Source organism: Triticum aestivum, chromosome 7B (genome assembly GCF_018294505.1).
Source record: "Triticum aestivum cultivar Chinese Spring chromosome 7B, IWGSC CS RefSeq v2.1, whole genome shotgun sequence".
Taxonomy (NCBI): domain Eukaryota; kingdom Viridiplantae; phylum Streptophyta; class Magnoliopsida; order Poales; family Poaceae; genus Triticum; species Triticum aestivum.
Genome location: NC_057813.1, coordinates 721,849,656 through 721,861,314, shown reverse-complemented (window position 1 = coordinate 721,861,314; position 11,659 = coordinate 721,849,656). Strand labels below are relative to the sequence as shown.

General features: G+C 51.6%; 2 protein-coding genes across 2 annotated transcripts; both read left to right on the top strand.

Moving 5' to 3' along the window:
* The first annotated feature begins 1,709 nt into the window (after positions 1 to 1,709).
* LOC123157031 (protein EARLY-RESPONSIVE TO DEHYDRATION 7, chloroplastic) lies at positions 1,710 to 5,071 on the top strand. Its single transcript, XM_044575254.1, has 4 exons — positions 1,710 to 2,611; positions 3,280 to 3,446; positions 4,375 to 4,459; positions 4,566 to 5,071. Exons 1-4 carry the CDS (start codon positions 1,866 to 1,868, stop codon positions 4,759 to 4,761), a joined length of 1,194 nt encoding a protein of 397 aa, XP_044431189.1. The 5' UTR covers positions 1,710 to 1,865; the 3' UTR covers positions 4,762 to 5,071.
* Positions 5,072 to 7,137: 2,066 nt separating this feature from the next.
* LOC123160016 (U-box domain-containing protein 33) lies at positions 7,138 to 10,107 on the top strand. The gene is made up of 6 exons (XM_044577833.1): positions 7,138 to 7,550; positions 7,638 to 7,759; positions 7,889 to 8,010; positions 8,109 to 8,213; positions 8,398 to 8,560; positions 8,651 to 10,107. The coding sequence occupies exons 1-6, from the start codon at positions 7,388 to 7,390 to the stop codon at positions 9,803 to 9,805; spliced, it is 1,830 nt and encodes a 609-aa protein (XP_044433768.1). The 5' UTR covers positions 7,138 to 7,387; the 3' UTR covers positions 9,806 to 10,107.
* Positions 10,108 to 11,659: the final 1,552 nt, after the last annotated feature.

Below are 11,659 nucleotides of genomic sequence, written 5' to 3'. Positions count from 1 at the left end.
GTTGCGGGCGGCACGGGCTGTGGCGGCGCGGGCCGGCCGCCTCCGGTGGCTGCGTGCGCTGGTGGTGGTCCGGTGTGGTGGTTGGACTGGTCGCCGGCGGATTCGTCTTGGCCCCCCGGCGGGGTCTGCTGGTGGTTGCGGCGGCTGGTGGTTGTGCGTGCCCACGTCTCTCACGCTTTGAGCTTGCCGGGCGGCGCGGGTTGGGGCACTAGCCCGGCGTGGCTGCTGCTCCGGCTGTGGGCGGTGGCGGCGAGGCGGCGAGGCTCTCTGGTGGTGGCTTCCATTCGTCGCGCTGGCATCACGGCGGCTCGGCGGGGTGACTGCAGCGGCGGCTGGATTTCTGGCGTCAGTTCGTTTGTAGGCGGCCTGGTTCTACCTTCGAGCCATCTTCGCGGCGTCCGGCCGCTATCTTCGTCAAAGGGCTGGCCTTCCCCCGCTGTGGTCCATCACTCATCTCGCACCCGGCAGCAGGACCGAGCTCGTCTCGCGCCCGGCAGCAGGACTGACCTCGTCTCGCGCCCGGCAGCAGGACCATGCTTGTCTCGCGCCCGGTAGCAGGACCGAGCTTGTCTCGCGCCCAGTGCCGCAGAACGGGTCGATGAAGGCCAAGTTGGGGGCCGTCCATGTGCTTTGGTTGGGGTAGCGGCGGATCTCGAGTGAGGTGGCGACAAGGTCTTGGATGCCGGGGCGGCGGTCCTGGTGGTGGTTCCGCGGTGCTCATGGGCAGAGCTCGTGGCTTGGTGTTGCCCAGTTACCACGGCCGTGTGGGCGGCGTGGTAGCCGGGGTGTGGCGTTCGGTGGCGGTGAGTGGTGGCCGGGGTGAAAACCTGCTCTATCTTCGGACGGATCGGCGGCGGCGAAACTCGTTCCCTTCTTGTATCGGATGCTGGTGATCATTGCTTTATATATAAAGTGGGGCGAAAGCCTTTTTCGGCAAATTAGACTTTATATGAATCTTCACCTTATATATTTTTCTCTTAGTTCTTTAGAATGAAACTACTTTGATCTTGTTGATCGTCTTGCCTCTAAATGCATACCACATGGCGAACTAATATTGTTGATTGTGTTATTTAATTGTATCGTGGCCTTGATTTTTTGTTTCTTTTATTAAAATTTCGCCCCGGGTAACTTCAAATCCTAGATCCGCGACTGTCCACACCCCCCTCCTTTTCGGAAATGGGCCACCCTAATTACCCCTATAACCCATCCCCTGATCTTCTATACTCGCATTGTACCATAATATATGTCTTGTTAGCAGTTCAATTTGAGCTGCTAAAATGATTTCTAGAGATTCATTGACGCTATATTTTCGAGGAGAAGTAACATCCTCCTAGGTCATATCTGTATTTTTCCTGTGGTGTCAACCGTCAAGCGATATTTGATTGATCTTGTCCTTGAGGTTGCTTCGTCATGGAGGAAAACTCCATGCTTGGGGTACGTCTACGAGTGCACCCACGCACAGCCCAGCGCTATTGGTGGTGAAACGAGCCCCCGCGTGTGCCGACCACCCTCAGCTCCCAACGAAGCCGCCTCACCGACAGTGGGGTCGACATACTATCAGTAAGCTAAGCAAACAAAGGGTTGGCCCCACCAGTCATAGACCAGAGAGCAGCGCCCGGAATCGCACAACCCAACCAATTAACAAACCCAGCCGCGCAGCCGGGCCCCACCACTCCCAACCGCGTGGACCCGGCCGCCCAACGCCACGTCGCCACGCACGCGGCCGGGGATCCCCTATACAAGGGGCCACGCCACCGCCGACGTGCCGTCGCCGTCGCCGTCGTCTTCCCCAATCCCCACGGCTCTCCCTCCTCCTCCTCCGCCACTCCTCCCCGCCTTAAATCTCTCCCGCATTGCAATCCCCCATGGCCTCCTACAACCCCGCCAACCCTAGTACCCCGGCCCCGTCGGCGCCGCCGCTCTACCCGTCGCTCACCATGGCCGACCTGGCGCCGCCCGAGATCCCGCGGTCCCCGGCCTCCCCCGACGCGCCGCCGCCCTCGGACGACGTGCTGCTCCGCGTCCCCGGCGCGCAGCTCCACCTAATCGACCGCCAGCGCAGCCACCCGCTGGCGGCCGGCGAGCTCTCCCTCCACCGCATCCGCGCCGGCGACACCTCCCTGGCCTCCATCGCGGCGCTCGGCGCCGTCCAGTGGCCGCTCGCCCGCGACGTCGCCGCCGTCAAGCTCGACCCGCGCCACTACTCCTTCTCCTTCGCCGTGCCCGCCTCCGCCGACGACCCGGCCCCCGACCCGCTCCACTACGGCCTCACGCTCTCCGCCCCCGACCCGCGCCTCGACGCCCTGCTCGCCGCCTACACCAGGTTCTCCGCCCACTCCGTGGCCGGCAGCGAGGGGCTCGCCGGCGGGGTGCGCGGCGAGGTCGAGGCCGCCGCGTACTGGACCGCCGTCGCGCCCAACGTCGAGGAGTACGGCAGCGCCGTGGCCAGGGCCATCGCGTCCGGCGCCGAGAACGTGGCCAGGGGGATCCTGTGGTGCGGGGTGATGACCGTCGACCGGCTCCGGTGGGGGCAGGAGGTGCTCAGGAAGAGGATCCAGCCCGGCGATACCGAGGCCGAGGTCAGCCCGGAGATGCTCCGGCGGATCAAAAGGTAGTGCTTTCTTTCTCAGTTCTTCATACTGAATCTGTTTCTAATTTGCAGTCATGCGAACTTATTCAGTGCAATTTGTGATTCATAAATCAGTAAATGCTTCATGTTTTGGGCACATCACAGTTCATAGTTAGATTAGATTAGTAGCTTAAATCGTGATACAATGTGCCTCAATGGGTATCTCATTTCCATTCGGTGGTATTTCAGTCATGTTAAAAATCTTTATGATTAGTATGGATAATCTCCCCCAAATTAATCATGTTATCGTGCTGACACCTGCACTTGTTTTACTTGTTCTGCTGTTTGACATCCCTGGTGCTATGTTAAACTTGGCTGGTTAGTCCTGTTCTGTATGGTGATTGGTGAATTCTAGCTATAGCTTGATGCCGTGATTGCATATTGTGTCATATAGGCAGAATCACAAGCACTCATGTCAAAAGACTCTTTCATTGTAGGCACCTGCATTTTGATGAATTTTGCAACTGGACTAACTTAAACTTGTGCTCCTTAGGCTGATTGTGTTGTTTCATTTTGAGATTTCTGGCCTTGCTCTGCTTTTATGTTTTTAGGCTTCCTTGTGCTTAATTACACAGAATATGTAATTTCAGTTAAATACATATTTCTGGTACTGTTGGTCTTAAAGAATATGTGCATGTGATTGCTGGCAGGGCTAAAAAGGTGACAAAAATGTCCGAGAAAGTGGCAACTGGAATACTGTCTGGAGTTGTGAAGCTTACTAGCTCTGTTACAAGCTCATTGGTTAACTCAAAAGCTGGCAAGAAGTTCTTCAGCCTATTGCCTGGAGAGGTTATTCTTGCTTCGCTTGATGGATTTGGTATGTGATCCTTTTCTTGAAAATAATGTGACCTAAGTTAATATTGGTTGTAGTACATCTTGTGCTGTCGGTAAGGTATTTGCCATGTGAATCATGAAAAAGATGCCGACTTTCACTATACCGTGAAACATGAACAATATACCAAAGGGGCACATTTAATTTGAACTTGCCTACAGAAGTGTAGAAACATCACCTAAGTTTTACTAGTTGAAAGTAAGCAGCCTGTGGGTGTCCTTTAGTGGCCATTTAACCCCTGGTATTCTACAATTAGGAAGGGGAGTAAATCGGTTGGCAATTCTCTTTTCCTTGTACCCTCCATTCTCCATGTTATACACATTATGTCTTGCTTCAGTCCTACATTAAAAATGGTTAATTGCTGCTGCTTCTCTTCACAAAAAGGTTGTCAATATTAGTTGAGCTATCAGCTACTGGCACCATATTCATAGCGAAATCACTGGCAGCAATTACTTAAGTACAGACACGTGGCAGCGATTACTTATAGTACAGACACTCACCCTGTGGTGATGCCGTCAAGTTCTATACAGTGAAAATGGCTATTGTTTACTCTATATGCTAGTTGAACTTGCCTCAATATAGTGGAGTCAGCTCTCTTGCCAACTGCCACTATACTTCCTTAAATCTGAATATTTGGGGCTCCTTAAATCTGAATATTTAGGGATGCCGGCTCTCATGGAACATTTCTGTGAATCTTGTTAGTGATAACATGATCTCCTAGGAGCACATTGTGATCTGCACTTGCTCTTGCAAAATAGTTTCTATCAAATAATCTGCTCAGTTGTTTCTAACTTTTAGTTGTATGGAATTTCTGTGTGCCTGAACATCATTCTTGAAAGTAACAGGGGAACTTACTTTCTTCTGGTATTCTATTGTTCCATCCTGCTTATGTATCTTCTACTCGTGTCAACAGGCAAGATTTCCGACGCCGTAGAAGTGGCTGGGAAGGATGTGCTATCAACATCGTCGACGGTGACGACCGGTCTTGTATCTCACAAGTACGTTTTATTCTACCGCGCAACCTTGTTTCTACTCCCTCCCTTGGTTCTTGGACCAGAACATTGGGCACTTCCCCTCACACCATGCTTCTTCTTTGTTCGTCAGGTACGGAGAGAAAGCTGCTGCGGCCACCAACGAAGGGCTCGACGCTGCAGGCCACGCCATCGGAACGGCGTGGGCCGTGTTCAAGCTCCGGCAGGCATTGAACCCGAAGAGCGTCCTGAAACCCACGTCGCTCGCCAAGTCCAGCATCAAGGCCGGGGCCGCGGAACTTAGGTCGAAGAGCAGCAAGAGCAAGTAGGGTCTGAAGCAGTCTTCGCCGCAGCCGGTCGTATCGGGGCTGATGAGATCAGAAACTTGCATATGTGTACTAGCTTGTAGATATGTGTGCTGGAAACAGAGAGCAACCTGCCTGTCATGTCTTTCCCTCTGCTGATGTGCTTCCTAGTTGAGTATCTGTTGCTTGGTTTTGTTCTGTGCTCTGTAAGTCGATGAAATGGAGTAGGTTAATCGCTGAATTTTACTGCTGTTATTGTGGTGTTGACCCTTCATTTCATTTGCTGTAATGCTGAAGGCGTAAGCATGATTTACCAAAATCTATCCATCTATTATTCCCTCTGAAATAATATAAGACCTTTTAGATCGGTACTAAAGTACTAATCTAAAGCGTCCTATGTTGGAAAATACACAGGAGCACTTGAGTGCTTTGCCCCCTGACGAAAGTTGAATTAAGAAAATAGCAAGAAAATATAGAACTCTGAGCTCCGAGAGACCGAGCCAACATATCATCAAAGTTGGCGCCTCGTATTCAATGGGAACATCTCCTTCCGCTGAATGCACATCGCCGAAAATCCTGAAGTAAATTCAGAAATAAATCCACAACCTTGATGGGGTGGGGATACCACTGTCTGCCTAACTATTCATCCGGAATCTTGGGATCTCAAACTTGGGTGCCCAATATAATCCCAAACGAAGTTTCACACAAAAATACCAGTGAAGGTATCCGTGACGAAAAAGATACAATCCGAACTAAAACCTATACAAACAGTTCTTTTTTCTATATATAGAATATTTTTTGTCTTTTTTTGCCACAAATACGTTCCCTAGTATTTTTTCAGAAAATTTCACACGAAAGTATAGATTGAGCATCTAGGTTTCATATCCTAAAACCTTCCGACTTTTTCTGAAATTTGCCGGTATTATTTTGAATTTAATGTTCATATAGGGCTGTGGAGCACCAAGGCAACAAATCCTCTTCCGTCTTATATTACTTTATCTAAAAGATCTAATATTTCTTTACATCAAAAGCAAAATACGGATTAAAAATAGAGAGATATACTAGAAAAATTCACAATAATAAAGAATATCTGACCATTTATTTGATATATTTAACAAGCTTAGCCCTTAGATCTTCACTACTCGGTGGAGGGTGGACCCTACCATTTTTTTAGGGAAGACCCTACCCATATTAACTGTGCAGACCTGATCTATGTGCTGGCTTCTCTCTCTTGCACGTTATTTTTTCTTTGACTCGCTTCATGCATGTTATTAGCCCCTCCAAACGTCCCGCGGATCCCGGTGAGTAATTTTCTTTTAAGAAAGAATGATATTAGTGAAAAATTTGCGTGAAAGTGGACATATCTGGCTCTTTCTGAAACTTTAGCATAGAATGAACCAAATTCAAATTTTTTTCGTAAAATGATCCATTTGCATGACACCTGGACTGGGGTGTCATGCTAGATAGCATGATGACCGGGGCTGGGACACCATGGTAAGATAGCACGACACCTTGGGCGTCATGCAAAATGGACCATTTTATAATACTCCCTTCGATCTTAATAATTGGCGGAGCCTTTATACGATGTCAAAGGGGGGTAATTTTTATTCAATTCATTATGTGCTAAAGTTTTTTTTAAAAAAAGCCAGGTTTGTCCATTTTCATAAATTTTGCGACCTGCGTGGAAGTCTGCTGCATTGGATGAATGTTGTTGGGAGGTGAGATTTTAGTCTATTAGCAATTGATTTTGAGACGGTTTTGTAGATGATATTACGGAGGCTGATAGACCTAAAGTTTCGGCGACAACTAGAGACCAGTCTTTCAGAAATAAGCGAGTATATGTGTTTATAGAAGGCGAGGAAGACTGATACCTTTATCATATATTGTTGGACCAGCTTGGTGATGTCATCTCCAATCCAAGTCCAAGCCGCAATAATGCAAATATAGAATGCCAAACTGAATGCGTCTGATCTTGGCGAAGCATTTTCTTTTCATTTCCTTTAAACTTCGTAGATCTGCATCGATTTTGGGCTTGGGCCTTTCTTTATTACAGAATGACCGGGCCATAATTCTCTCTTTGTCCCTAATATAAAAGCGTTCTTTTGCCCTTCGTCCCATAATATAAGAGCGCTTTAGTATAAAAATCCTTTTATATTATGGTTTGGAAGGAGTAATAATTAAGGGAACTTCTCATAAGAAAAAGCCAGTAATTTAGGGCTAACTAGCTAGATGCTCCATTTTCTAGCATTTTGTTTATTTGGTCAAATGTGTGGATTATCAATTATGTAGTTGAGTTTAAGTATGCTTCATCGTGAATGTCATGCAGTGATCCATGATACTAAGAAACATCTAATAATTGGTTGTCAAAGTTCTTTTTCATCCTGCCAGTATAGTGGGAGCATATTCACCTAGGATATCCCATCCCCATCGCCATCCCCATCCCTTGTACGGCCTTCCAAACAACGACTAGTCAAGTTTCCCGTACAAAAAGAATAAAAACTGGTCAACGGGATTACGTAGACACTACATACTCTCCTCCCTCCCGTGTTCTCTTGACCTCGACCTCGCCACATTGCTGAGAGAGCAAGAAACCCAAGAAAGAAGCTGATCAGTTGGAAGTATCCATCGACCACTCGATATAGCTGGGTACATGGAGGAGGCGGCAGCCGGCGCCGGCGAGGAGGAGGTGTACTGCGCGGTGGGGAAGGAGCAGTGGAACTGGAAGGCGAACCTGCGGTGGGTGCTGGCCAACTTCCCCGGCCGCCGCCTCGTGCTCGCCCACGTCCACCGCCCGCCGCACCGCATCAACATGAGTAAGTTCCTGAGTTTACTTGCTCGTGCCAAATTAATGGAGCAAGCATCTTCGTTCTCATCCTGGTTCATCCGGTGGATGGATGCAGTGGGGGCGTGGGTGCCGGTGAGCCAGGTGGGGGCAGCCATGGTGGCCGCGTGCAGGAAGTGGGAGGAGGACGAGGCCAGCGACGCCCTCGACCAGCTCATCCGCATATGCAAAGCCCACCGGGTTCGTTCCTATCCTTCCTTCGTTTGTTCAGAAATCGCTATCATCAGCAGCAAATTATTGTTGGCTCCACTGACTGAGCTCCCGATAGCGTTAATCATTCGGTGGTTGTGGTGGTTATGGGTCCTTCAGGTCCTCGCGCGCAAGGTCATCGTGTCCGGCGACGACGTGGCGGAGGGGCTGGTGCAGCTCGTCGTCGACCATGGCGTCGGCGAGCTCGTCATGGGCGCCGCCTCTGACCGGTCCTACTCGAGGTATGTATGTGTGGTCACCGAGCTCACCACACATTACAGTCGTCCTGCCTCTCTTGCTGCGTGCGGACAATTTGATATGGATGTTACGTTCTTGTCAGGAAGATGCGGGCGCCCAAGTCTAAGAAGGCGGCCACCGTGCTGCTCAAGGCCAACCCCTCCTGCAGGATCTGGTTCGTCTGCAAAGGAAAGCCCGTCTGCACCAGGTACGTGCTCTGTCTCAAAATTTGACACTTCTTCAGTGAGCATTTACTGTTTAACCCATGATACTATAACTGAATGAAGATCCAGAAACAGTATCGGATCATGAAATGGTTGATTATAGCAATGTAAGCGGCACATTATCGTGTTGATAGATCGTCCGTTGATGCTGATTGTTGACACGTGCAGAGAGGCTAGCGACGAGGGGCTGAGCAGAGGAGAGCCATCCACGGCTAGCACCAGCCCCAGGCCAGCTGCTTCCGACGACTGCTCCACATCGAAATCATCGTCGGGCCGCCACGGCGAGCCGGTCGGCGTCCATGACTCGCCTACGTCTTCGAAACCTGGTTCGGTACGTGCAGGAATTTCAAAGATTTTTCATTGAGCGTTCGAACAATGCGGTCCATTTGTCAATGCATTCGGATTCGATCTTGCTTGCCAGGGCGACGGAGGCGAGATGGACGATGCGCCGCACGGGAAGCTCAAGGACGAGCCCTACGAACAGACTGGTCGGTCGCCTGGAGCTGCGGAAGAATCCATGCCCGGCGCAATGGATGGTGATCATGGTGTCAATGCCTTCCGGATAGGGTTGTTAGAGCTGGAGGCGGCGACGGGCCGTTTCGACGAGTCTGCCAGGATAGGCATTGCTGGCATTGGCCGCGCCGGCCTGTACAGAGGAAGCCTGCGCGGCATGAGCGTCGCCGTCAGGGTCATTTCCCCTGATGCCGCCGTCGGCGAGGCACGGTTCGCTCGCGAGGCCGACGCCATCGGCAGGGTGAGGCACCCGAGCCTCGTGCCGCTCGTCGGTGCGTGCCCGGAGGCACGCGCCGTGGTGCACGAGCTCATGCCGGGCGGGAGCCTGGAGGACCGCCTCGACCAAGGAGGCGACGGGACGCCGCCGCTGCCGTGGAAGGCGCGGTGCCGCGTGTCACACCAGGTCTGCTCCGCGCTGGCCTTCCTCCATGCGTCAGCCAAGACGGTGCACGGCGACGTCCGCCCGGCGAACATCCTCCTGCTAGACCAGGGCGACGAGCGGCGCTCCTCCATTAAACTCGCCGGCCTCGGCATGCGCGGGCTCCTGGTGCAGGCGGAGCAGCAGCGGGCCGGCCGCGAGGCGCTGGCGTACGTGGACAAGCGGTACCCCGCGACGGGGGAGCCGACCCCACAGTGCGACGTGCACGCTCTGGGCCTGCTGCTGCTCCGGCTAGTCACGGGCCTGCCGGCGCGTTGGGCGAAGAAGGCGGCACTAGAGGCCGCCGCCGGCGGGGGCAGAGCCTGGCAGCAGGTGGTGGACGCGAGCGCAGGGGGGTGGCCGACGGAGGTGGCTACCGAGGTGGCGCTCCTCGGGCTGAGGTGCTGCGCCGTGAGCGACGGCCGAGCGCCGTGTCGCCCGGCCGGTGAGCTGCTCGAGGAGGCGCGCGCCGTGCTGGAGGCCACGATGGACGCCGCACCGGGCAGGACGTGGTCTTCATCACTGTTGTCATCGTCGGAGAAGGAGGCGTCTGACGGCGGTGGCGCGCCGCCCGTCCTACATCCTCTACCGGATAATCAGGATCCAAATAATCTGAGTGCCAGAAGCAGCAGGTCCACCAGGTAGTTGATGCATCTGTAGCCAATGATTATTTTGAGATGGGAATGATCTGTTGAGGTGGTGGTGTGTACCGTTCCACTCCTCTCAGGTAGACTGGAGTAATACAAAAAGATACATGCTTTTACATATAGGTGAATTTTGATCAGAGATTAAGGGAGAGAAGGGGCCCATCTCATGAAAATTAGGGGTGAAGAGGTTAGTTAGTTTGAGAAGATCCTAGTCAGCGTGTAAAAGCATGTAAACCTTTGTATGTCTAGCATTATTCTGCTAGAGGATATTGGCTACGAGGGTGACAAGTTAATGAGCAATGCTACACGCACGCACGGGCTCTTACGTGATCAACGGAGTGGGATACATGGCTGGTTATGATTGGATGAAATTAAAGTGAGGGGCCCATCCCCGCTGAAAATCAGGGGGGAAGAGAATATTTGTTAGGAAACAACCCGTAAAACCCTGTAAAATGCCCGTGTGTATAGAATTTTCGTAAGTTAATGTGGTTCCGTAGGGGACTACGGGAGAGACTTGATCGGGCCGTCGCTAATGCCGGTTGGATCCTCATGCATGGACCACCGGCACATATGTGATATATAGACCCATCAATCTTTGCAGTGTGGTTTATAAGATCCTTTCAAGGATGCTTGCAAATAGACTTAAGATAATTTTGCCCGATATAATCTCAAAAACGCAAGGTGCTTTTGTTCCTGGCTGCCTAATAACCAATAATGTTTTGGTTGCATATAAGTGCTTTCATGCAATTAAAAAGAAAACTTATTTTGTACGATGAAGTTGGATATAAACAAAGCATATGACTGGGTTGAGTGGGGGTTTTCTAAAGGAAATAATGATCAAGATGGGTTTTGATTTGCACCGGGTTGACGTGATAGTGGAGTGTGTGTCCTCGGTGAGTCACATAGCGAGATTTAATGATATTGAGACTGAGGAATCTGTTCCAACCAGAGGACTAAGACAGGGGGACCTTTATCTCCATATTTATTCTTAGAGCATCTCCAACAGACGTGTTTCGCTTTGTCGCGGTATAATTCTTTTACAGTGTCAAAATAGTTTTTTTGTGAGGGCGAGCAACGAAGAGGTTTTCCATATGCACAAAAACACGATGCCAAATCCGACGGCCCCACCTGCATACCTAATCCGGCCGCCTCTCGGGTAGACTGTCACAGGCACAGGAACACATGAAACGCGCTAGAAAGAGATCCTGACAACACTAACAAACACTCACTTTTTTTTGGCGGGGAACACACACTCACCTCTATGAATACACGTCCAAAACAATAAGCTACGCACAAGGAGCGCTCGTTGGCATGGTACACATGTCCATTTTTATCGGATTGCTACAGTAGCGAGGAAGAGATAGGAAAACGCGTCCCGATAGCACCTCCCTCCCAGGTAAAACTCGCTCGTCTCCTCATCTCTCTAGTCTTCTCCTCCTCAAGTGGCGGCTAGGGTTCCGCCGCCTTCTCCCATTACTTTCTCTCTCCGTCGCCTCCTTCCTTTCTTTGCCTCCCAACCTGCCTCCTTCCCCACGAAGCCAACTTGCTGCACTTGCCTTCCTCTCGTCGACGAGCTCCGGTAGGCAACGGAGATGACGTCCTGGATTCCGCTTCGTCCTATTTCCAACCCGACGCCTCCACACCCCCACTCCCTCGCCATCGTCGTTGCTACCGCACACCGGTCCTCTTCTTCGACGACCCCTCCACATACTCACAGACGCCAGCCACCGGAACCGCCTCTGTCGCCATCTTCACCTCCACCTTTTCCGCGATTTGGTCGCGCCACCGGGAGAAAGCCGTTCGCGGCGCTGTAGTGCTGCCGAGAGCTACGCAAGGGGTCGGGAGTCACCGG

Excerpts from the sequence above, each read along its gene's own strand:
- LOC123160016 (XM_044577833.1), top strand. The coding sequence starts at position 7,388 with ATGGAGGAGGCGGCAGCCGGCGCCGGCGAGGAGGAGGTGTACTGCGCG. Across the intron at positions 8,214-8,397 it reads GGAAAGCCCGTCTGCACCAG|AGAGGCTAGCGACGAGGGGC; the intron begins GTACGTGCTCTG and ends TGACACGTGCAG. Across the intron at positions 8,561-8,650 it reads CGTCTTCGAAACCTGGTTCG|GGCGACGGAGGCGAGATGGA; the intron begins GTACGTGCAGGA and ends CTTGCTTGCCAG.
- LOC123157031 (XM_044575254.1), top strand. The coding sequence starts at position 1,866 with ATGGCCTCCTACAACCCCGCCAACCCTAGTACCCCGGCCCCGTCGGCG. Across the intron at positions 3,447-4,374 it reads TGCTTCGCTTGATGGATTTG|GCAAGATTTCCGACGCCGTA; the intron begins GTATGTGATCCT and ends TCGTGTCAACAG. Across the intron at positions 4,460-4,565 it reads ACCGGTCTTGTATCTCACAA|GTACGGAGAGAAAGCTGCTG; the intron begins GTACGTTTTATT and ends TTTGTTCGTCAG.